The sequence below is a fragment of the Dermacentor variabilis genome, chromosome 5 (assembly GCF_050947875.1).
Source record: "Dermacentor variabilis isolate Ectoservices chromosome 5, ASM5094787v1, whole genome shotgun sequence".
In the NCBI taxonomy this organism is placed as follows: domain Eukaryota; kingdom Metazoa; phylum Arthropoda; class Arachnida; order Ixodida; family Ixodidae; genus Dermacentor; species Dermacentor variabilis.
The window spans coordinates 106,605,510-106,632,230 of NC_134572.1; the positions used below are offsets into that span (position 1 = coordinate 106,605,510).

The following is a 26,721-nucleotide window of genomic DNA, read 5'->3' on the forward strand; positions in this document are numbered from 1 at the left end:
CCCACTGCAGAGCTGATTGAGCAGATCGTGATGGTGCGTCTACCTAGGCGCCTTTTTTTTTTTCGCAATTATACACATGCCCGAGGCACACTCTCACCGTCGATGCTGTCGGTGTCGTCGTCCTCGAGCACTCTCATTATTTACTATTTATGCACGACTCGCGCGCAGAATGCGGGATAGCCTCTGGAGACGTATGGTCCGTTTGGCTGAAAAGACGAAAAAAACGAAGCAAACGGCCCCCTGAGCACTCCATTTAATCGGCTCGGTGGTGGGCCCACCACAATGTCCTTTCCGCTCCTGGCACGAAACCAAACGATGAAATGCCCCGTATGGCGCCGCAGCGTATGCCCCAGGTGTAGTTGTTGAACCACAGAGAGTACTCCTCGGGTAGAAAATACACTGAGTGGCAAAATCTCAGTTGGAACTTATGAATCCTGTTTTTCATTTCGTGTTGTGTTCGTATTGTCCTCCATAAAATTAGAAACCCTTGGGTGTATGCGTGTGTGCGCGTGATCTTTCTGTATTTCTTCACATGCGTTCAACATAGTTCATTGTGGGCAAATGTAGGTTTCTTGTTCAGATAAACAACAATTTGGTATTATTATTGGTGGTGTGGGTGGTGGTAGCGTGTGTGTATGTTCCTTTGTCTGTGTTGGTTTTCTTACGCTTTGGTACCGTCAAAAGCGTGTTATTAGTTCTGAACATCATTAGAATTCTCAAAAAATCGTATTTTACCGGAGGTGTGCATTACAACGAATGCACTGTCTGACGGATCCAGCGCAAATTGAGAGGCAAGTTCATGCGCGAAGGATGTAATAAACAAGAGACGGCTTTATTAGACAACGAAATGAGATGCAGGGCAAAAACTAGCTGACTAAATAAGCGACGCAACAAAGGTGCTGGAGGACCGGGTTAGGCGGAGAGAAAAGTGTGGACGTTAAGAGGACAGCAACGAAGCCGGTTATCAATAAGACCCACCGTCAATGTAACAAAGCAAATGTCAAGAAAAACGGCAAGTAACAAGTATTAAGTCAGGAACTGTGGCGATGATGAAGAGGACGAAACAGTGAAAGTGAAAACGCTTCACAAGACGAGAGCGATGGCCACCAAGACGGAAGAAGGCTTCGGAAATGGCCAAGACACGGAACGAGAGGGCAAGAGAGACATGGAAACGCCCGGGATCACCGCCACTACCAGGAAAGAGAGCCGGAACAGTCCACGAGACGACTGGAAAAGAAAGGGGTGCCAAGTCTTCCCTCCTTCCAAGTCAGCCTCCCTTTTTATTTTTGTCACATTGGAAGAAACGGATAGCCATGAAAACAGGTTCAAATTGAATGTAGCGGAGACGAGAAGCGCAGTTAAAGTGCGGAAAACGAAAAGAAAAGGAGAGTATACCAGACAAAGGTGGACACGATGAAATGAAAACGAGACTCAGCAGAATCGGTGCACTGGGGACAGAAAGGGAACAGAAATGGCGCGGGAGCACTAAAGTGTACCAAGCAGAAAGAACGCCCGGTGGCTCAGGCCATTCGAAGTGAAGGGGCGAGCGAGGAGAGGAAGAGAACGGGAGGACCAAATGGAGAAGAGGGAACTGCTATACGAGACAACATGCAGGGGAAGGGCTATGGGGAACGCTATGGTATGAAAGGGGACATTGGGGGAAATTAGGGAAGGGATGGGTTGTAGAGACGCTGTGGGGAACCTGGAGGGAATACGAAGGGAGAAATGAGGGAAAGTAGCGAAGAAAACGAAGAGAATTGGTTAGGATGAAGAACGGGAAGACAGGAGAGGGGGAGTAAGGGCAAGCGCCAGGGAGAAATGAAAAGAAGACGCCCTCCTCATCCTCGGCTCCTGCTGGAAGCCCAAAAAAAGAATGAGACGACGGGAAGCGTAGGAGGGAGGGGTAGGGGAGAATGCACCCCCCGCCGACCCCGGCTGCAGCAGCAGCCGCCGTTCGGCGGCATCGGCATCGGCGAAAGTTGTAGGGGGGCGCTCGGCGGCCGATGGTGTCGCTGGTGGCACCAGCCGGAGCCGCGCGGCGCCCAGACCCGCGCTTCGCTCCGGATGCTGCGCGACGACGAGCGGCGGTTCAGGCGGCGGCGGTGGCGGGTCGAGAAGCGGCGCTGAGAGGAGAGAAGTGGCGGCCGCGAATTCCGTGCCCGGACGCCCAGTGTTCAACTCGACAGCCTTGCGAAGCGCGCAGCGAAAGGCGCACTGCTAGACTCTTTTTCTTAGCTCGAGTTCTCCACTTCCCTATTACCTTTCCTGCGTTCCTTTTCCCTACGCCAGGCACTTCAATCAATATAAGAGTGTTGGCACAACTAAACTTTTTTGTCCCTGTTCATCTGTCCCAACTTCGCAAAAAAGGTGTCGTCCAGGGGAATTGGAGCTGCCGTGTGCTCGCTCCCAGACCTCCCCCGTTTCGCGCCTGCGTTCCAACTTGAGGCTCAGCAACGAAGGCTGTGCTACTTGGGATAAATGCATCGATCGAGTTCAGTGAACTTCGGGTGAAGTTTCCGACGGCAGTCGTGCGCATTTTTGGCACAACCGACCGAAAGGTATCGTGACTTACCCTAACCGTGAGCTTCCTCTTGTGATTTCTTGGAGGATAAGCAAAGACTGGACTGCAATACTTGCCCAAGAGGAATTTCGACAGTTTCCGAGGGATCGCTGCCGAGCACCACTTTCAAGGCACTTTTTCTTCCCAGGGGTTAAAGGGTAAGTTTCTGAGGCCTGATATTTGTAGTCATCTCACCTCTTGGGGCACCTCAAGTTTCAATGTAAATATTGCAAGTACGATGGTGACGTGATGTTTTTAGTGAACCAAGGCGACTTCTGTCATTTTCTGCAACTATATCTGTGTAAAGCGTAGAAAAGACACAGTAAAAGAATTGCATTCTGCGAGCAACTTACTCTAGCGATATTTGCAAATTACCTACAATTTTCAAAACAAGAAAAATAATAAAAATCGGTATAAGGAGAAACTTGCAAAGTTAATTATACCAGCGTTCAACCAACGCCACAGCTGTCTCGCCAAAATTACTATCCGCAATTGACTGCATGTTTCAGCGTGTGCGGGACTTGAAAAAGAAAACATAGTCTTTATCAAGACCAAAAATAATAGGTAATATTGAGTGAGTAATAACATCAGAGCCGATAGCTTATTATGGTTTATTTTGTTTCACAGTGTATTCTATCGGGAGACATCATGAAACCATGTATCACGAAACTAGGTATTTGTTTAAAAAAATAAGCCTTATGAGCCGTCTATAGAGTAAGTAAAAACACAAGAAACAAGTACGAAAACTGCTGTGCTTGTGGAGAAGTGGAGCCCTTAGAAAAAAACTAATTTGGCATAGCCTGTCGCTCAGGCGGAGTGAATGTTATAATAAAAAAAAACGATGCAGCTGTGAAGAGCGCGAGTGTGCCACTAAATACGAAGCCTGATACATACACCAAGAAATTTAGTTCTGAAACAAAGGTAGCACTCTTATGTATAATAGCGGCTGAACGGCAATAGGTAAAGTTTCTTTACGCTTGTTTTGTGCTCTTCTTTTACTAAAATAAGCTTCAGCCTTAATCACGTAAGAAAAAATTGATTCCCGCACTCATTTGTGACGTAGAAGTTCTAAACATTTTCCTCGTGGAAGCCAGGGGCATTTATTAAGACTTAGTGGCCAGTTATGGATGGCGATTTGCTCAAAAAAAAAAAAGTGCGAAACCTGCGCGAAGCTTATATTTGTCATCAGCAAGACTTCTGTATAGCAGCATTGGATACCGAAAAGCGACTGAGTGCTTAGTCACGAGCAGTTTGCAGAGTAAGAACGTTCGGTGCATTGTTTTTGTTTGAATACAGCATTTCAGTAGCAAGGCCCAATTAACCCTTAGAGCGCACACACAGCACCATTTGTCATACATGTTACTCGCTTCTTTGTTTCTTCCTTGTGTTAATATAACAATGTTTTGCCCGGTGTACATCACTTTCCGAGCAAAAAGAAAAAAAAGATGATTTTACTGAGAAATACTTTTGAGTGGTGAAATAAAAACTTGCGATGGTGGAAAGCGACTAAAAACCTTCTATCTCTTGGGACATATAATGCTTTTTTTTTGGAAGTTTTGATGAGTGATGTACTAACATTTGTAACACTAAATAAGAAATTTCCCTGACGTTTGCATGACAAACCAAAGCTTCATCGAACAATTTTCTTGCTGTGTATGACTGCCGAATATTTGCGAAATAGGAATCACTTGCTAATAGAAGCAGTACGCACTGGTATTTGGCGGTGAAGATATGAAAATATGTGAAATTAACTTGCAATGAAAGGATTTTAAGAGGAACTACAAACACCCTTTAAGAATATATATATATATATATATATATATATATATTAGAACTCTTCCCTTGAGAATTGCTTGTGAGCTAGCATTTTCTTTGAAGGATTACACGATGTTTTAGTTCGCAAGTAGCATCTACGGGGCACAAATACGCTCCGCAAAATAAAAAAAAACAGTATAACTCAAATTTGGTCGTTGAAGCACGCCTCACCTACGAGGTATCATTAAATTACTCGGGATATCAGGGTTGGTTACGTCAATCAAATGCAATTGCAGCCCATAATTTTGATGGGTATGCTATCTCATATTTTCATACAAAGAAAAAAATGCATTATATATTGCTAATTATTCACAAGTAAAGATAACTCTTCAGTTGGGAAAGATTACTACAGTGACCATCACGTTTTTTTTTCACCCTCTGGCAAAGCAGCCAGTCATTCAGTCTTTAAGATGCTTAGTTATCCGGACCACACTTTATACGACCGTACCAATTACGGACGATATTGTTTAGCAACAATTGTTTATATCCCGTGTTGTTATTCCCAAATGTACGGGCAATGTTCGCGCAGTTCTTCTCTGCTAGTTTCTGTCAGGGAGAACATTTGGTTCAAGTTCCCTAAAAGTATTTATATTATGGGGCAAAAGTACTCGTTCGGCGTGGTCAATTTTGGGTTGTGGACGCAGTAGTACTTTTCATATTTTATCGTTGATCGCGACTCAATTGAACGAAATAGGGAAATTGCTCGTATGAGGTCAAATGCTACTGTTAGAATCACAAAACACATAATGAGTTTGTTTTCCAGCGACGTTAAAGAGAGGAAAGCGTACTGAGTGAAACTGTTTGCGGCTCCAGGATGTTTTGTGTGAACACTAACTAGCTTGTTACTCTTTCACTGATCCACATCAGCACTCATGCGTATAAACATCTTTTAAAGACCATGAAGAAGAATAAAAGTGGAGCTCGCAGACAGAACACCAGAGAATGCGATGGGATGGAGACGCTCCCCGGCAACGGAGGGCGCCACCACCCTTACTGCTCGACGACGGCATAGAGGCCTCCGTTGCTTCGCTCTCGTTGTATGCAGCGACAAACTAAGCAAAACAGAACGGATAAAACACGCCCATTCTGTTACCGTGCATCGTGCTGGAAAAACTCCAAATATCGGTACAGCTTCACATGGACTGAGGTAATCGGCGCATTGCACACGCACTTATTCGTGATATCCTTCAGCAGCGCCCAAATGACTAGCTTTTCAAATAATGCAGCAAACTATCCAATGGTTGATCACTGTTCGTTGTGGTTGTTATGACACTGGTCACCCACATTTGTGTATTGCTGATTTTCTTTTTTTTTTTTTACCATGACAACAGTTCCGAGCTCGAACTTGAATGTGCGGGGTCTGCCGGTCCACCCATTCCATCACGGCTATGATAACGACGTTGTCGTCAGTCCGCCTGCGGATGCTCACTCTCGTCTCGAGCGCTCGCAAAAAAACGAAACTTCGTGCACCACCACCATTGGAATTTGAACTCGCCACGTGACTGCGGCAATGCGCCGCTAGGAGGTGTGCGCGCTAACTTCCGCGCTTGGTCATTTTTGCTGCGTATTGCGCCTCGTGTAGACTGTGATAGTCGCGTCGCCTGCGCTTGTGTATCAGAGCCCAACAACAGGCGGACGATATGATGGTGTGTACATCGCAAAAGAAGAATAAGAATGGGCTGGGGTGCGTTTGGCAGGCATTCTCACAGCATTAACAGCAGGTTCCCATTATCCCTCAAGAGAAAAGTGTATAACGGCTGTGTCTTACCAGTACTCGCGTACAGGGCAGAAAGCTGGAGGCTTACGAAAAGGGTTCTGCTTAAATTGAGGACGACGCAACGAGCTATGGAAAGAAGAATGGTGGGTGTAACGTTAAGGGATAAGAAAAGAGCAGATTGGGCGAGGGAACAAAAGCGAGTTAATGACGTCTTAGTTGAAATGAAGAAAAAGAAAGGGGGGGGGGGCATGGGCAGGACACATAATGAGGAGGGAAGATAACCGATGGTCATGGTCATTAAGGGTTACGGACTAGATTCCAAGGGAAGGGAAGCGTAGCAGGGGGAGGATGAGGTTAAGACGTTCGCAGGGACAACATGGCCACAATTAGTACATGACCAGGGTAGTTGGAGAAGTATGGGAGAGGCCTTTACCTTGCAGTGGGCGTAATCAGGATGATGATGATGATGATGATGATGATGATGATGATGATGACATCACAAAAATACTGCTTACGAAAAATGGTGATTTCCACTGTAACATCGTTATGCTACTCTTCTTTTTTGTTCTCTCTCGAACGCTTCTTATTGCTGATCGCTTTCTTTTTTACCATCCAAATGTACAATTCAAGCTGATGCTCCGAACCCGAAGGCAACAATCATTCTTTGCAAGAGAATGAGCAAGCCGCCATTATATTTACATTTGTTAGCGTTGCAGTTGTCATATTATTCACAGTTACGCTGGTAGGGAGAAGAACTGACCGCGATAGCAAGGTCTAGCGTTGCACATGAACCTCTCGCACCGCGTCCCCTAACTATGCTCGAGTCGGACTAACGCGGACGTGACATACGCGGCTGCACCAAAATTTCTGGCATCTTTAAAAGTTTTAAATCACTGTGTAAGGCATGTAAAGGTATGGCACAGGCGCTACTACGCAGCCCGTAAAGAGCAGCGCCAGTAAAATTACATTACTTTCAGGTTCTTTTTTTTCTTTTAACGTTTAATTGTCTGAGAAAATTTAAGATAAAAGGCTTGCGCTGTGAATCACGAACAAAATTCTGAGGAAGAATTCAATCAAGAACGTAAAACCTGGTATGAGCAACCTTACTGATTGAATAGCGTAGCAACATAACTAGCATATACGACATCGATAAACATATAGCATACATACGATATACCTAAAAACAGAGCGTATCACCGAACACTATCGCACATTTTTAAAAGTAGTATGTGGCCGATAGCATAATTCTAATTCATAAATGAATGAATGAATGATGGAATTCATTTCCCTAAATATGGAAGTTTATGGAGAATATAAGTCAAAAGTTGCAAAAGAGCAACTTGACTAGTCCTTAAACCATCTCGTGAGCTGGTCTACTCAAATACGAGCGCATTGCTCGCACAAAAAATTTAAATGCATATTCGACGAATTAATAAGAATTAACTATTTAACTATTAACTGCCTTATGGGCCATTATGCAATTTGCAAATTCTAGCCGCGGAGTTTGCAAGGGGAACGGATTCACCTGAACGAATTCTCAGGGTGACACCAGCTTCGAGATAATAATTCTCGAACTTTGTGGAAAAATGCAATTGCATTCCAATTACTTTTGTGCTTCAATGCATAAAACGACGTTTTGTTAAGAAATTAACTGGAACGCCAAGACATTTCTCCGCAGAGTTGGGCAATTAATATATCGCAATTGGTGTCAACCTGTGAATTCGTTCCAAGTGAATCATCCCCCTTGCGAACACCGCGGCTAGAATTTATAAATTGCAATATGGGCCATAAGGCAATTATTTGGAACTAATTAGTGTATTTTTGTTAATTAGTCGATTACGCATTTCAATTTTTAGTGCAGATAACGTCTACTTCTACGAGTAGACCAGCTCATGAACTAGGATTGACTATCTGCCACAGGCAACCTTTAAAAAAAAATGTTTGAAAGTGTTCGCTTAAACTACCGGTATATGCAATGCCTTACGGCGACGGCGAAAATTCGTTTGGAGTATCCGTATAATTGCTATCGGAATGAAAGGGATGCCAAACAAAGCTATCTACCGGCGCTGCGGGATTATAGGCGAGATAATGGAATGCTAGCGACCACTCTGGGAGAAAGCAACTAGTTGCCCCTTATTATTGACGTACTAAAAAAACTTACCGGTGCAGTCACGAAAGTATTGTAGAAGTAGCGTTCATGGCTGTTGAAGTTGCTAATGCAATTCGTAGTATGGAGGGCGAACGAATGCATTGAAAAGTAACCTTGCGGCAATTGCCTGCCAACACTCTGGTTCAACACAAAGGAAGAAAAGATCAAGCACAGCCGGTGCATTTTGTTCACTGGCATAGAGAAATAGGAAGTACGCCTATTTATAAACGTCATTAATTTGTTCCCAGCACCAAAACCGGGAATGCGCCAATGCTAACTCATGGCAGGGAAAATATAGAGGTCTCCGATTTCACTTTAAAGGTTGCTACATTTAGCTCCTTTGGCCTATTGTCCTATCGAATAACGGCGTTAATTGCTGGTCAATTAAGGGCGCGAAAATTGTGTTGGTGATAGTGTTTCTTGTGGAGTAACATTATAGTGCGTTAAGGTGTGTGTATATATATATATATATATATATATATATATATATATATATATATATAGATGGTCACTTTTGTTCGTTCGCTCATTCGACAACACCGCATTCCTCAGCGTCTTATTTACGGAAATTATTTGAATTCATAAACTGATTCAGGATGGATACCCATGAAGGGCAGATACTATAGTCGCGTTCTTAGAGGCAACAACGTTTATGGTAACGGTGTTCTCGGGCAGAAACGCCCTGGGTACGACATCTTCTTGAAAAACAGGGAAGCTGAAAGTGGCGAGTTCTTATCTGCATATTTTTTTTTTTTTTTTGATAGGGAAGTACAGGTTTTAGTACAACGCTGCGCAGCCAGAATGCGTAGGCTCAAAGAGACACAAAGAAATACTGTGGCAGCTAAAAAATGCACCAAAATATAGCACACGCAACATCACTTTGTCTCACTCACTCGCTCACAAGTAACCGTTCTCGCTAGACTGAACCGCATCGAATATTTACCGCGCAGCGCTCGTGGTTTATATTCCAGAAAACCCTTCATCTCATTCTGCCACAAACAAAAGCGATCGCTTCCGAACTACTCCTGACTGCGCTGCACATTTGCGGCGCGAACACGATTACAGCGTTAAATCCAACGAGCATGCAGCGACCATCCAACCGGAGCAAATATTCCGGAGTAAACGAAAGCGCTACTCAGACTCACATAATCAGTTCACGCTTTATTGTCGCACTCCCCGCTCCGCTCTTTTCCAGTCTTCTTTTTTTTTTCTCGTCACAACTCGTCCCTATCATCACACTTCAAGACGCTCGAAAGCCGTGCCGCGTCTCTTCGCAAAGCAGCGGCGCGGCCGCGCCGCTATCATAGGCATCCGCCGTACTTCGGTGTAATAATTTGCACCCTCCGGCGGAATCCCGGCTCGCCAGACAAGCTGGAGTGGTACTTTGAGAGAGAGAGAGAGAGAGAGAGAGAGAGAGAGAGAGAGAGAGTCGCCGACGGGACGTGGAGTTCCCGGCGGAAGCCGAGGCGCGCCGTCTCGAAGCCTGTACGTACGCTATCGTTGTCAGTCTTTCGCACTCTCCGAACGTCCACGACAGAGGAAGGCGCTAAAGCGAAGCCGGAGTGAGAAGTAGGGAGCGAAAGAAAGGAAAAGGGTGAAGGAGACGCGACGCGACATGCGCTTAAAAGGGGGGAGAGAAGCTGAAGAAGAAACTCGGGAGACCGGCGACGCGCGGAGGGAAGGTGGCCCAGCCGGAGTCACCCCGCCTCTCACTTTTTCTCACTCTCACGCACATCCCGGGTGGCCGCCTAACGATGCGGCGCACCGCCAACGGCGCTGATTAACAGGACGCAGATGCCACTCGGCCGCTGTCCTTTTGCCTCACTCGAAGAACGCCAGCAAACGACGCCTGGCCGCTGCTAATAGAGGAGCCCAGATTGCGCGCCGACGCCGCCTTCGAGCACGGAGGCCCAATCGAGAACCACCCCCCCTCCGTCCGCCTCGCGCGATGAGCCAGCGAGCACACAGACCGAGAGTGAGCGCAAACACGGAGGAGCCCAACTGCGCTTGATAGACAGAAATGGGCGAGCCGTTTCGGAGACAGGCGCGGTCGAGTTTGCGGATTCGCTGCCCAAACAAGATCCTGTGGTTAGAGCGTTGGGTGAGAGCTAGGCAAGACACTGCGACGAAAATGGTAATCGCTAGCGAAGGCCCAAGGTCCGATAAAAAAAAAGAAAAACCCCATATGAAATAGCTTTTAAAGAAAATTATCACGTGACAGAACACGCAGGTAAAGTAACGTTTTAAAATAGCCTTCCCGCGTGTACAACCACCACAAGAGAAAAAAAGAAGCTTGTCGTCTAGAAACAGCATCCTTCGGGAAGCAGGAATCAGATTTTATGGGATAACACATGCGCGAGGATTCGCATTGTAAAAGCCCGCAGGGAGGTACGCCCGTATTCATGTTGTTTTCTTTTTATTTTTGCGTTTTCGCGTTGGACAATAGTATAATCTTAATCGCGTCACCGGTCGGCTGCGGTAAGATGTCACCGAGAGGAGATGGTTGGTGAGATTCAGCGGAGCCTTGAACTGCCCCAGTTCCTCATTCTTCGAAAGAAATAACAAATCTACCAAACCAGTAAACGCGCCTGTCTACATAGTACAAGTCTTGTACAGCGAGTAATAGGAAAATGTTGAATAATAAGGAGCATCAATTATCAGTCCTTATGCGACAAGAAAACTCAATGAATACTGTCGCACGACTACGTATATATATTCGAGCGTATGTCTACCACCCAAAGCAACAAATGACGCAAAGAATTAAGATGGCAATAATTTTAATGGCAGATCTGCAACAAAAGCTTTCGCTCCCTTCTCCCAGTGCAATGTGCAGTAGCTCTCACTGCGTGTTTATTAAATTTGGTATTACGGGGGTGATCATGGCAGTTGTCTTTTACAGATGCCTTGCATGTACTTTTGTGATAGCTGAGGAGGCAGGAAATTATAAATAAGGTTTTCAAAGCTCAGTGAGAAACGGCGAGCGAAAGGCTTTTGGTGCGTTAACGTTTACTTAAACGTGTGTCTAACGTAATGCCAAGAAAAGAAAACAAACAAACAAATGACAGCAGCATATTTCGTTACATTATTTGCAGCTGTTACGTATTAGTGGGTTCTCTTGTGTCTATTTATTTTCTACACTTCTGAGAGTATACGTACGTTAGTGTCTTGAATAGGTATGCACATCCTTGTTAAATGTGAGGAATCTTGTATGTATGCGGCATGGGAAATGCAGAAAGTGATCTTACAGCAACCAAAATGATTGTGTTTGGCACAATGCCATTTCCTAATTGATAAGTTTACCCACCAGAGATGACGAACGCAAATCACATAAAAGCTTCCGCCAAGACGTTGGGACCGCACTGTCGCACCCGTTTCTATGCCTGCGTTCTCGTCTCTGTTGCGGCAAATGGAGCCGAGCTCATAGCTGCAAGTTGGTACTGCGCTAAACTTTTACTGCCGGCATTTTAGCCCAAATGAAAGCGTGGGTGCTGAAATTCCTTGACACAACCTTGTTTTCAGGCATAAACTAGCGTAAAATAATGCATTTAATGTATTTTTCCAAAATACCACCTCTAGCGGCCGCGCCGTGAACTAGAGGAAATGACGTTTTTGTGACGTCGTCTGTGCCGGATGCCGGCGTGCCATCCATCGCCCGCGTCTCTCCACCCACGTGGTCGGCGTTGGATGGCAGCGAAGGACGTCTCAGCTGTACAGTTGCTCTGGCGGCGTACTTGTTTCCGTAAGTGGAGCTTGTGCCAAAGTCTTCGAAATCGCCGTTTGTGTAGTGTGCTGCTTTGCGATGTCATCAGCGAAGCACATGGCCCAACGCGGGAGAATGGTTCTACGCTGCTGCGCGCAAAGGAGTGAGAGAAGTATCGCCGGGTGAGACAAGTGTCATGCCTTTCCGGCAGAGCCGAAGCTTCGAGGGATGTCTATTCGCGCTGCGTACCCATCGCAGCCAACACGGGCTTCGCTGCGCTGAGCGCAAAGAGCACCCATATTTGCTGGGGCAAAGATGGGTGCAAAGAGCAAAGCGCGCGGACGTCAGGGAAGCACCGGCTGCCCACGTATTTTGCTGCCATAGAGTGTCGTGCAACAATTACTACAGGGAAATCAGGCGCTAATGTCTACTGGAGCTTTGATGGGGCCGGTTCATCCAGCATGGTAATTATGGGAAGTACGTGAATTTTCCTAAAGCTTGTCCTTCTGGCTTCAAACGGTTTCGCGACTTGGTAAACTCGTCATTTTCAGCAAAGTACTGAGCAATAAATGATTCAATAGACATCACTAAAGTTGTCCGACGGCAGCATTCGAACATAGGACCTATAGCACAGAAGCCCGATATCGAAACCATTATGCCACGGACGCATGCATCGACAGGCGAGATAAAACGCCTTTATGAATTTAACGCATGAAAGCAAGAGCCTTGAGGCGCTTGGCGCGTTTCGATTCGGCCACCTCGACAGGCTGAATCATCGAAACTAGTAGCGATTGTGCATGTTCTCAACGTCTTCTGCACGTTGAAAATTATAGATTGCTCTGAAATTTACGATAATGAAGGCATAAAGAAATCGTAGTAAACAAAGCCACAAGAACGTCTGAATCCACAAGCAGGAAGATTAGCCAGATACATGTAGTATTCATCACTCCCGTGGTGGCTGAATGATCGCAGCGCCACCACCACCTAGGAATTATTGTAGGAAACTCTATGGTTGCTGCTCGTGCTGCTGCAAGCCGGCAGACATGACCTCACGGCGGTCGGCGTGCAGGTGTCGTGCGCTCACAAAGCCCCCCCCCCCCCCCCCAAAACAAAGTACAGCCATCCGTTGAAAAACATGTGAAATAAACGCTGCGTATCTGAACACTCGCGTCTTCCAAGCCGCATTTCGATGCTTCCCTGATTTCTGCATATTTTTTGCTGAGTATCCCTTTAAGGAGTTATGGTAGGGCAAGTCGACTGAAAAAAAACCGATTTTTTTTATTTCGATACTCACATATAATACACAAAATCGTGCAGGGGCGAGCACGCCGGAGAGCTTTAAGCAATTAAAGAATGGCGCCCATACCGTGCCTCCTAGCATTTAAAAGTTTGTTTACACATTGTTTTTTATCATTTCTTTCTGCGTGTAGGTATTGTTTACAACAAATATGGCTAGATCAGTTAAAGATATTAAATTTCTACCATTTTCATAAGTTGTGATTGCAAAGTTTTCCGCCAGGGATGCTTTTGTAGTGCATTGAAGCCTACTTCTTGGTTTAAAATTGCGTTTTCACCAAAGTCACTTTTTTGAAATTTTTCGAACCTTAATTTACCTTTCCTGGAACCTATTCAATCGATTACGCGGGAATTTTCTTAGATAATACTGAAATCCCTTGCAAATAATCTTAACCTAAAAGGGTGAAATACTGTGGGAGTTATAATTCTGAAGAAATATATATACATATTTGGAAAATCTGGCTGACGGTACGTGACAAATGAGGGCAATATTTTTTCTTGTGAGATGAATGTGCGAACTGATTCTTTAGGTTCAAATTAAAGCCGCTATTATGTAGAATTGGTGTGCCAAATTTGACGGTCATACTGTTTTTCTTGTTTCTGAAAAGAGGTATAGTTAATTTTAAACCCCAGCCTAATCCATGGTTCTCAAGTACAAGAAAAATAATGAAAAAGGTGCAGGGAAAGAATTAAGCAAAGGCCAAAAGCGTTCTCTTTCAACGAAGAAAATATCACAATAAAATATGAAACAATTATTCAGATATGCAGCTGAAACCTTGATGACCGATTTCATGTGCCGCAGGTGTGATTTCGGGACAAATTAAATAAATGGGAAAGCTTTCGAACTCCTATCAGTAATATTATCCCAATATTTCCGCCTAAATAATGGCACTAGAGTTCTGAAATAGCACGAATTGCCGGCCTAAATTGATTTAGGGCACTTAGCGTCCCTATACGCAAGGTGGCATGGCGGCCGTCAAGCTTCTATGAAATATTGGCACATTTACGGAAACTAGGCCCGACAAAAGTGTTGCCGCTCTTACTTATAAAGGCGCGAGAAGCAAAAGGCGTAAAAAAACACAGGCTAGATCCCGCGCTCTGCTAGCGTGACGAAACCCAGCATTGAACGGAAGCACCGTGGAATGGCGTTAACAGCTCAACTGCAGTCCTAAATTCGCCTGGAGTTCGCGTCTCTCCCGTTTGCACGGCGACGCGAGCGCTGCAACAAACAGACAAGATCGGGTGAAAATTGGCAGTGAACTAGCTTCACACTGCTCGAGCGCTAACTCCTAATTCATCCCTTCCATTGGGGAATACCTAATCGACAGGACGCAAAAGTTTGACAATGATTGCCTTCGCCTTCTGTGAAGCTGAAGGCTGGAAATGCTGCCTTAGTCATTATGCAAAGAAGGCGAAGTCTGCAGACAGGACATAAGAGAAGTGGACAACACGAACGCATTCGGCATTCGTGAGTCCACTTCTCTTCTCTTGTGTCCTGTCTGCACACCTCACCTTTTTTACATAATGAATCCTTACCAACTAGCTCAGCTTTCTGTAGTTCTGAGCTGCCTTACTCAGTTGGAAGCCGTGAAGCTGAATGCTGGAAAAGTTACTCAGTTGGAAGTACTCAGGAAAAATACTCAGTTGGAAGCAGACTAAATAATCCTAATCGTGTGCAGAAGTAAAAATGTCCACATCCAGTCTAAATAGGGAACCATTCTGGTGCGAACATATCTAACGGTGGGGCTATCATTCCTTATGCAAATGTTGCTTGAAACCTATAAACTCAGATTTTCACGCATGCTGGTCCGCACAGGAACGAAGGCTGTGACGCCACTTCAGAGGGGGTCGAACGGGGACGGCTAAAAGTTGTTCACACAAAGGTCTTAGCATCAAGGTTCAACTTGCTATGCATGCGAATTATTGAGAGTTGTCTGCTTCTACAAGAAAAAAAAATAAGAGCCGCTTTAGCAAAATCGTTAGTTTCTTGTCAAAACGCAGACAAAAAACAGAGGAGCAGTCATAACCGTGTGTCGTGTGCCAAACCAGAATGTGTTGGAGTTAAGGACTTATGCAAAGTGCTAATATCAAGCTTTCCGTCAAAGTGCTTCCAGCGCGGCGGCGCGGTGGCGCTAGCGGAACAAGAAGCCAAAATTGAATTATTCAGAGTTCGCGCTATTATATTTAGCGCGTCTACTATCATCATTGACACTCACAGCCTACTTCAACGTGCCCACCGTGCCAACTGTGATCGTTGTGACATATCAGAAACAGTACAACCGTCCTTGGGGTTTGCCCGCAATACACGTGGGAACAGAAGACGCTGTTTAGGTATCTATTGTAAAATCGGCAATCGATCGCTTACTATGCAAGTAGAACTTTGGACACTGGCCAGATCGCAAATACAGATGCGGAGCAATTTAAGCGTTACTTGCGTTCCTGCACAACACGGGGTTTAAATTACAGCTGCGAAAAATAGATCCTGATACGCACCATATTCGCGTTTTTCTCTGCTTACTGCCACCGCTCAGAACTCTTTTCCTCTCAGCAACCCGCTATCCTGGCGCCGAGTATAGCAGTCTAGAAGAGTCTCTACCTGACGTCGTTGATGAGCATAATATTGTGGTTTGTGGCGCAATGGCTGGCCAGATGTGGCCAAAGAATGCCAAGCGAGTGGTTATGATTGCATTTCATGTAACGAAGGCACTTCTAACCCTCCTTAAAAACACTCGCCTCAAATGCGATACTTCAGCGTGTTGAGGGTTCAGGTGTGTCTTGTCCATGTTGATTATCTGTGACGCCATTTCATTTGTCATTTAACCCGTTCGGTAATAGCATGCTATATACATGCCACCAGGCAAACCTCTCAAGGCTTAAATAAAACGACCCACCCCCTCCCGCCGCCCTCTCTCTCTCTCTCCCTCTCTCTCGAGTCACCATGGATAAATTAATCGCAAACCTGAGGCCGTGATCACTGCCATTTCCTAAATAAATGTCCCCCTGTACGTCTCTCACAGAGGCGTTACGGGGTACATGACTAATACAAATGTTCGTATCCGCGATATTTGAAGTTCTTTCGGATACACTTCTACCCTAACATTGCTTAAAACGAGGTACAACATTCGTATCTTCCTGCTTTAATAAAGTTTACTTGTTTTCCCAATGACAACTCAGCAAATGTGTATGTGGCAAAAATAGAGGGACAGTACGTAAATATTGGCAACGTGTTAACACGTTTAGCGGGAGGTGCGCGAACTGAGTGATGCCTATAAAGTGCCTAGGCACGCGAAATTTGTTAGCAATACTTCCATTTTATAGTAGAGCGCATTCCCCATTCGCAATTCCCGCGGTGGCTTAGCGCCTACGGTGCTGGGCTGCTAAGCACGAGGTCGCGGTATCAAATCCCGGCGGTGGCGGCTGCATTTCGATGGGGGTGAAATGCAGAAAGGGCCGTGTGCCGTGCAATCAGGGCAACTTAAAGATTCCCTGGTTGTCAACATTAATCCGGAATTCCCCACTATGGCGTGCCTCATAATCAAATCGTCATTTTGGAACGTAAAACCCCCGAATTCAGGTATCCCGAATACGCTAAATGCGTAAGCAAGTCAGATAAAAAACATATCAGAGGTATGCTTGTTTCTCTCTTTTTTTTCAGCGCAGCCTTCATAAACGTGAAACTGGTCGATGGGCGTCAGAAACCGCTGGCCGCACAAATTTAGCAACAGTCGCTGGATTCGAACATAACATTGACCCTAAACTCTCACACACTACCTAAAATAGGATGCTTTGCTATGTAATATATCCATATATCCCTACCAAACTAGCTTTCCAGAATTTAAGGTATCGTTTTCTCCTTCAAAGCCTTGCAAAAAACGAACTAATTCGCCCCATTGTTATTTTACTTTAACGCAGCCCCTCGGGGAAATCGAAGAACTGCAGCTATTTGTGCAGCGTCGCAGGACAGAAAAGTAGAAGGCTCCTGAAAAATGGTTTCCAAGTTAGGGTATTCCATTTTGGACCGAAATCAAATTCGGTGAGAAGAAATGGCTTCGAGTTTTATTCACCCTATTCAAATGAAGATCAATGGAGCTGTGTGCGAAGCAGTTCCCACAGGGACAGGTTTAGCAGAGGCAATGGAGACGTCAATAAATCTGTTGTAGGCAAAGAATCAGAAGAGCCGTAATACTGGAAAGGGAAAAAAAAAAGAAGCAAGGGCAAACGTTTGTTATCTTCGGGTGCAAACACGGCTACAGTTTTACTAGCCCGCTGGCTGACGACGTTTGGCCATAAATCGATTAGTTTCCCAGCCGCCTGCCATCTTTTCTTTGTTCGTAATGGAAAGCCAATAATCGAATTTTCTTTGTAATGATCCAGGCGGCGATCTCGGTTAGGTTTTGCAAACTCGAATGTCTATGCAAAGTTCCGCCCTTGGCTAAATTTTTCTTTTTTAACGATTGAAGAATGAAACACCAACACCTCTTTATATATCCCGTATACATTATTTTGCTTCCCTATTGTTGTGAAATGATACGACGGAAGGAAGGTGAAGAAAGTGTAACTTTTAGTGGAGAACCTTAATGAACCAACATATACAGCGGTCTAATGCAAGCGAACAGGGTAACAATTCCAATGCGACATCGCCGTCAAAAAAAAAAAAATAAAATGTTGCCCCAGATGAATGAGAAGAAAATCTGCCAACTCGTGCGTTCCATTCCTGAAGTTTTGCACGAAAGGCAATTTCGAATAAAGCCGCCTCCTTGTTGTCTTTCATTTCACTAAGTTCATCCAAGCCATCAATCCTAATTTGCATACCGAACCTCAATATCTACGAATCTATTTACTGATATAAATAAATATTTTTTTGCAACATTCCGTCACAATGTGATGCCAGCGCCAGCGGCAAAGTTGATACCGTATTAGAAGCGAACTACAAACTGTGGGCCTACGTGCCGATGTAAACAAACGCGCAGCTCTGGTAAATTGGTATTCAAACGCGAAAGAAACGTAGGCCTATAGTGCTTCTTGAAGCGAATATGAGGAGTGCCTTTTCGAGAGCGGGTAAAGCCGATAAAAAAAAAAATTAGCAGCGCTTGTAGAAACTAGCTTCGATGTTTCACGACGGCCGCGTAGACGCGAGGATAGGGCCGTCGTGTCGTTGCAGTCTGACAACAAAATTATCCGACTGTCTGCAGACTTCTCCTCTGCCGCCGTAGGCGGACCATTTGCAGTCTGTTGGCGTCGGCACATTGCGATAGGGATGCCGACGCTACTACGATCGTACTATTACGATCGTAATAGTACGATCGTACTACGATCGTACGATCGTACGATACTACGATTGTACTACGGCGAAGTCGCCGCACCACAATCGCCGTCGTGTCGCCCTATTCTGTTCGGGCCTTCACAGATCTGCGGCACCGCTAAGCGCTGAAAATCGTTGTGCTCGCACATCTTGCTGCACTGGGAAAATGCTCTGCTGCTGGAACTTGCATATTTACTGTTTTGTCGTGGTAGCTATACGATGCTACATATACTACTTATCAATTATCAATGTTGGTTGTCGTTAAAGAAAGACACCTGCTACGTACAATATACCTGTCTTGTTCAAAGCAAACACCGGCACGCTTTTGCGGAAGAAATGGAGCCACCACATAGTATTTTTAGGCGGTCCCCTTCCCAAGGTTGAGCCACATGTTGTTTAACCTCAAAGATGGAACATGGAATCTAATGCTTGTAATGTAATGTTTAGTTGAATGGTTCTCCTTTTTTGATGCGAATAGCATTCTTGGCATTAACAGACCAGGTTTTCTTTCACGGCTATCTAGCTACCCCCCTAAAAATGATACGGATCCTAAATTTTGGATGATGATAGTTGGGACAACCTGTATATTCAGTTGATACTCTCGATCGTGCGGCGGACCTGCAGTTTTGCCAGAATCTCATACCATTATTTGTAAACATTTGTTTGTTGGAACGATTGGTTCGTATGAGCAAGCGATCGTCAGAAAGATCCTTTTCGCGTGAGAACACCTGCCTACGGCAAAGTGCAATCCTCACCTATACTGGCTGCTGAGCTCGGTACCCACACCTCGTCGTTGCCCGACATTCATTGACAGCGACTGCCATTTACGCTTGCGTACTGCACTCCGCAGAATGCGAGAACTTAGTTTTTTTTTATTTAAGGAAGAATTACCGCACGCAGTCACTGGGAAGTCGTTCATGATCCTGGCGTTGACGGATACTTTGTTACTTTCCGATTAGATAGAACAGCGCGAATTCTGGAACAGCGTGAAAGCTAGCGCTTTGAAATCCTTGCGCATATGTCGCCTCACAGCCACAATTTAGTAATAAACATGTAAGAGTGCCACTTTGCTTTCTACCATGCGACACATAGCACTTTCAGGCAGCATGTGACACTAGGGATCGTAGATTTGTAGTCCCAGAGTGTCCAGGAGCGCCTGAGACGCTGCATAAGCAACGCTCATCGCCCTAAAGCACCGCTCTGTACGCGAGGGACGGATAATCGAAGAAGCCCACTCAGCCACATTACCGTTACAGGGAATGCAGACAAACTGGGGGTGAGATTTTTCTTGAAAAATGTGGTGTGCGTTTGCATTCATAGTGATGACCAACTACCAGGAAAGTTGTTACCTTTAGTAATAGCTCAGACCTGTAGGATGCCACCTGAAGCTGTGCGTACCCTTCAAGGGACAAGTTTAACTATTTAAGAACCATTCAGGGTGATTATCTTTGATAGGCTATTTTTGAGGCACCCTCACTTATGTCGGGTGCTATGCCTCACTGGAATGATTGGCAGTGCAGATCAGAGCTGGTTTTACCCTGGCTAAACTCCCTGTCTGTATCTTGGCTATGTGAGCGAGCTGGAGATCTTTGCGAGAGAAGTATTTCTATTGCCTACGTCTCATCGGCTTCCACTGCCTTCGTTGTCGCTGACAAGCTTATTTCTTCTACGAAGAGCACCTTTTACCCGCAGCATCCCTGGCTATTAATGCAGTTTCTGTAAGACCACATACGTCAGCGAACTCACCGCAATTTACTTCTTTCCTTCCCTCCTCTGTCTCCCTGTTATCTTTGTTTTCCCTCTTTCCCATTTTCCCGGTGTAAGGTAGCCAACCGGACGTTATTCTGGTTAACCTTCCTGCCTTCTCCTTATCTTTTTCCCTCCTCCTCCTCCCTCCATCAATTTGATAGAAAATAAACATCATCATCATCCTTATCATTATTACCAAGTGGTAATGCGACATTCATCGTCATGTACGATGATTTAGCTGATGTTCACGTAACCACAAGACAATGAATGAACTTGTAAAATGGCGTCCATGAAAAATTGGTTCATAATGCTCTATCGCAACTGAATTCTCCCGTTCAGAGTCTTCGGCCCAAAGAGGATATTGTTTTGGCCAACATATTTGAACTTTCAGCTTTCAGCAGCGCCAGATCTTGGATTGAAAAGTAGTTAGGGATGACCGCGTGCATTGCAAAAGTACAAGGAATGTTTATGCCACTTCGGCGGGAGTCCTCTAAAGCGATAACACACTTCTCATATGCGCAAAGCAATTTTGCGCCTTGTTTCCTTCTTGTTCTTGTATGTCCCGGCTCAAATGCCTATACAGACATCACGAATGACGAACATGTATTATTTTAAGAAACCGCTACAAATCGCGTAAGCAAAAATGTACGCACGCCTTGCCTGCAGCTGATTAATTACGGTGTCCTAAATCGGTGTCCTGGCGTGCAAGTTAAGGCCACATCTTTTTATAGGTTGCAGCGTTGACGAAGTGATGGGTCAACTGCTCTATCTAATGTGTCACACACACCTTAATGAGTTACACGTTGGTCAGCAATGTGCAGCAGTTAAAATTTGCTGAAGTCATTTAATTACACATCTTACAAGCGCCATGAAGCTTCCAACGCCGGTCTGACCTGCAGACTCATAAAAACGTGAAATAAAATGCCTCATGCGGTGTGGCGTAAAACTGAGGCGTAAATCCCCGACGAAATGAGAGCGGCTGGTAAACGTGCAGAGAAAGAGGGATTAGTTGAGAAACCAAGGCCTTGTGCTGTTTTGGGTTTGACCTAATACTGCACTGATCATCTCCGACAGAGAAAAAATAAAAGAGCGAGCATGAACTAACCGATGTTCGCACGTTACGGAAACCGCTTCTAATTACTTGGAGAAATATATTACACAAGCGTCATGATTTCCCAGCTTGCATTGGATATACATTGGCGTGGTGCCGTGTTCTTTCACCGAAGCTGTTAATCAGGCAGCAACGTAACCTGCATCAGAGACCTGAATAGTTGCTCTGAAGTGTAACTATCAGTGATTATAAAATACGTTACCTAGTGTATAGCGCGAGCTTCGTTAGTCAGTGATTTTTATTCAGCCGCCTACGGCTGCATATTGAGCGCGTGTCTGTCAGAAATAGAAGCAGCTTGCAAACTCTTTCACGTGGAATCTCATCGCGAGCAACGTAAAGGCAAAAACGTGGGCCACCCAACTCACGTTGAGCTATGAACGCCCAAAATAGAGCGCTGCTAATGCACGCAGTGTAATCAGGCTATTCTTAATCCGCACGAAAAAGATTGCGGTCTTTTCAGGCTCTGAACGAAATATTTAAGTAGACAGAAACCACCATGCTAAAGAAATGCAACACAATCTCTGAAATCCCGAATGAAAAAAAAAATGTAGTGCAGGGTAGCCAGCTGGGCGCAGTCTGATCAAATTCCTTGTCTTTCCTCCCCCCCCCCCCCCCTCCCTGCGTAGCGCCGTATTTGAGGTTTAAATAACACTCGTGCCTGAGCTAATGAAGAGTTCTCAGATACAGAATGATGAGGGCGTACGGTAACGTCACATCTGCTCATAAGTAAACATTTGCCTATAATATGGTTGTTAAAATAGTTTAAACCAACCCATTTTTTTGCTTGTAACTACTGTACGCAGTAAAGGCGAGTGTCGCTATTGACAGAAACGGCAATACTAGCCTAGGCAGAAATGCGAGTTATGGCCGACCTTATCGCTTCTACTTTCTTTTCCTGACGTTGTCCTGTGGTACCGGGTGCTCTCGACAGCATTTCGAGACCCAGAATGTCACAAGAACCTTTCGTGGGCAATTCGACGAAGCCGAGGGGCTCACGTACGAGAGGCTTTTCTCTTCATGCCAGTTATAAGCAAATAAGAAGCGATCATCGCGGGCAAAGACAAGGAACGCGGTGGAAACGGCCAGGGCACGCTTTCATATTCAGTGCGCGGCGTCCTCAAAGCCGTCACGAGAAATCTCTTCTTTGTATGCCGCGCGCAAACGCATTCACGTTTATGCGTTTCTGTATCCGAACCCTTTTGCTGGCGCTTGGGAGCTGCGGAATTTCAGCGCGAATGCGCGGCTTATCGCCCAGCAAGACACCCTTCACATGTAAAACACGAAGCGTGGGAGCAGTGCGTCTTCAAGCGTCCGTGACTGTGATCAGCCTGCGCCCCTACACCCCGCCCCCTCATCTCACCCCCTGTCCTTTTCTCCTCACCCATTTTGCTGCGAAAGAGGATCAAGCTGACGTCGCGCGGAAATGTATATTACCGTCGAATGAACGCCTCCGAATATCGACGGCGATGTATACCGCCCGGTTGCGGCGGAGTGGTTGCTTGACGACTGTGCTGCTCCCGTCGTCTTATACATTCGTGGCAAGAAAAAAAAAACATTTACGCAAAGGGTAGCCAAAGTACGTGCATCTTAGTGAGCATCCCTTTCAGCTTGAGCTAAAGGGGGAAAAAATAAAGTAGTAATGCTTGCTTCTCAGCTTTCTGGCAACGAAGTTGCGATTCTTGGCGCTGCCTGGGTCGCGCTTCGAAGACGTGGTGCGTTGCTATCGTCTGTGTCTTTTCTTCATCTTTTGATACTGCATAGCGTGCAGACTGTGGATCATTAGGAGAAGCGAGGCGACTTAGGAATATCCTTCCTGGCGTCGGAAAAATGCTTCCTACTTTGACATCTCTTGTCGCTCTATTTTGGCGCTATCTCGCGACTCTCTTCTCGATCTAAAGATTGCGCTTTATATGCCTTTTTTTTTGTTCTTTATTTGGCTTTTCAAGCGAAAGTGATACTGCCTACGGAGCTTTCCTATCCTTTCTCTCTCTTTTTCAGCTTGGGCGGAAAGCTTTTTTTCTCTTTTTTTGAAAATCAATATCATTCCCGCTGACCCCCAGTTCTTTTGTCACTTCGTACACGTCCTTCGGATGACCAGCAAGCCGTTGGCGGAAACGCGTTACGTTCACGTCGGCTATGATGGATGGCTCGATGCTATGCTGAACCCGAAACCGTGACGGAACTAGAAGCTCGGAATGCTGCTGCTTTTGTGATGGTGTCAAAAGCTCTTTTCTATTTCTGCGAGTTCTCTTTAGAAAGACTTCTCTCGGTCGCGTTCTTTCGCCGCGTTTTCCCTCGCGCTACAGAGAGGAGCAGTTCCGTAACGAAGCCGTCGAGTCGGGTGTATGTGTAGTCGCAGCCAGCGAGCAGCGAAACTAATGCCTCTCCACCACTTGCGAAAAGCTGAAAAATTCTGCTGGTGTTGCCATTCAGTCACGTGCATTTATCCCTTACGACTTTCAGTGAGGTCCTCTGTGTCCGCGATTACGCGGCGCACTTTCAATTTACCAGTCATTGTCATCTGCTACATAAACTCGTGTCATGAAACAGCCGCAGCGCATACGATGATACCAGTCGCCTTTCTTGCTGTCGCTGCGCATGACGGAAATGTTATTTTACTGTCTCCTTTCTTTTTTATATTTTTGTCTATCGCTCTCTGGTATTGGCCTTGTGTATCATTGGCATTTGCAAAGCGCGTCGCTAAGAATGGGTGACACATCTGCCACTCCTGGCATCCAGTGAGTTGCTTCTTGAGGAACTTTAGTAGGACATAATTATATGCCCGCAACTTTGCATTAAGACATTTATAACGCAAGCTTTCTGGGCGTCGCCGTAATCACTTTTCTATTGTGTTAATTATGCGTGAGTGCCCTATATAGGCCCTGCAGAATCTGCAGGGCATGCATTTGCACTCACGCGCCATAGTAAGAAAGGATTTGATCTCTCCCCAAATGGAAAGGCCTATAGCCAATTTTAAGGAAGGATGTGACTGTTTTGTTCTTTTCCTTACCGTTGCCTCAGTTACGCGGTCGTTCTGAGCAAAGTACGCAACGTTCGGTGCGTGCTTCCCATGAGGGGGGTCTTACCCTGCGGGCAGTCGATAAGCGCCAAAGGCACAGAGATTACCTGCAAAGGTAAGAGAGGAACGTTAGGCAGAGCAAGGACTAGTTGGTTAGCCTACATTGATATAATGATGTAGGCACCCTTACATTGCCTACACCCTTTCTGATGAAGAAACAGAAATAGTTGAGGACAGTGCAGAAGTGGACACTGAAACTTTTTTTATGCTACTGCCTCTTCTGTCTGTGCATTTTGTTGCTATTCTTACGTGACATGTTGCTTATTTTGTTTATTCCTCTGTGCGCTTTGTCAAAGTATGTCAGCAAAGAGGATTGTTTTGCACCGTGACAAGCAAGTTCACTGAGCAGAGTTGCTCATATGAGGTTTCGTTATACTTATTCACTTGGTATGCCAGTTATTCTATTCCATCATCTACTGAAGCCTCCTAACGAGCTTTGCTGAACTCCGCTGAAAGAGTGACAGTTTAGAAGTATCACACAATGTGAAGCGAACGAGTGCTCTCGTAGTTTATTCTGAGATGCTTAGTTGTTGTTTTCTTCTTTCTTTTTCCTTTTATTTTTGTTGCAGTGGTATTGACCGGCATACCCTTGAATTGCTGTTATACATGTTGCTATGCCCTCCAGAAAAGGCTCAGACTTAGGCACAGTAATTACCCGCTCAGGGAAATTTCTCCAGAGTCCTTCCACCCGCTGTAATATTGACGCAAAATATCATCCAAAGCACGCCTATTGGGAACTTTAGGTATTGACAGTGACAGGTTTCAGTTTTGGGTGGACAAGTGGCAAATTTGGAGAAAGAAAAGCCTGTTTCCATGGGGGAAAAAGACAAAAAAAAAATAGAAAGGAAACGTCTTTATCATGTGGCTTAAAATCGACAAAAGCAAAGTTCTGTTTGTGGCGTCTTTCCCTTTCAGCGCGCTCGCACGATCGTTCCAGGCCGTTGCTGAGGCTGCGCGCAGCGAAGCGTCAGCCGCCGTTCCCCGCGCCGAGACTCGTATACACGCACAATAACGCAACGGCCGCCATATTTTCTTTCCCCGGGAAAGCACATCAATGTGTCGATCTGGCGAGAGCGGATGGGGATACGGCCTGATTGTAGTTGCCACGGCAACGCCATATATATACATGGATCGCCACCCGCCTCGCCTTGCGCCCCCCTTTCCGTCCGCTGCACCAGCCGTTTAGGGACTCGAAAGGGGGCGCCTCCGGGCTGCGACCCCGTGGCCCCCCTTCTCGGTGCCGGTAAATGGTGCCTGTCCGGGGTGCGCGCTCGGCGCTCGGAATGTCGACCTCCAGCCGACTCGTTCCTTCTTCTTCTTCATCTTTCTTTTGTTTTTCTTACGCCCGCGTAGAATACAGCGTCTGACGCCCTCACCCGTAGAAAGGAAGTGAAGCCCGTTGCCTACTTCACGGTTGTCGCCGACCAAAGAACCGACTCGCCTCGGGTGCAACAGCGGTAGGAAACAACTATACTGTGATGGAGAGCGTAGGCATCCCCTCGGCAATGACAACACGGGACGCCCGGGAGAGGGGGCGACCGGGAGGAGTTCGGGAGGTGAAGTAGTAACGCGTCCCGGGGTCTTGTTGGCCCTCGTCCGAGGGAGAACCTCCGTTCCCTTTCCTCTCACCGGGTCGCGTCAGCGCGTGGCAGCGCGCCGCGACGGCCGGGAGCCGTTAGCCACACGGTTGGCTTCGCACGGCACCCATTCGCATTCCTCGCGTTTCCAAGCCGAACGCGCCGCGGTCGCGCGTTCGGCTTGGCTGGCACCCGCTCATCGTCGTCGTCACCGGCTAAGGCTCTATACCCTGCCGCCCCTTATCGTCGGGCTTCACTGCGAGCCCCGCGCTTACCCCATCGGGCCGGGCAAAACGTCTCAATGCGAGATCCTGTCGCTCTTTCTTCTTCTTCTCCCCAGGCCTGGTCGTTCAGGATAAGCCCTGCCCTTTTGTGCGTCGTTCTTTCTTTTTTCTATCTGGTGTCTTTTGCCTAAGCGGGTCGGGTCTCTGTCTCCTTTTACTCCTCCTCCGCTAGGCCTTCCGTCCTTGCTCTTTTGTCTTCGGTCGTCTTCGATTTGCGGTAATGGGTCCAGGGGTAAAATGGTTGCCCGAGAGCCGATCTCCTCTCTGCCCCCCCGTTCTCTCTTGGCGACGTTTTCCACTAGGCTGAAATCAGGAGCCCCCCTCGTGGATCGCGTTATCTGGTTACACCTTTTGTGCTTTTTTATCCGTGTTTCTGCCTATC

General features: G+C 46.1%; 1 protein-coding gene across 1 annotated transcript in view; it reads right to left on the minus strand.

Annotated features, from left to right (window-relative positions):
• LOC142583616 (uncharacterized) overlaps positions 1–25,086 on the minus strand; it is a 207,280-nt gene extending 182,194 nt beyond the window's left edge. The window contains exons 1-2 of the mRNA XM_075694106.1: positions 25,066–25,086; positions 24,486–24,525 (exon numbers count right to left, since the gene is read on the minus strand). Coding sequence (XP_075550221.1) covers positions 24,486–24,525; positions 25,066–25,086 — 61 coding nt within the window. The remainder of the gene's footprint in view (positions 1–24,485; positions 24,526–25,065) is intronic.
• Between the last annotated feature and the right edge of the window lie 1,635 nt (positions 25,087–26,721).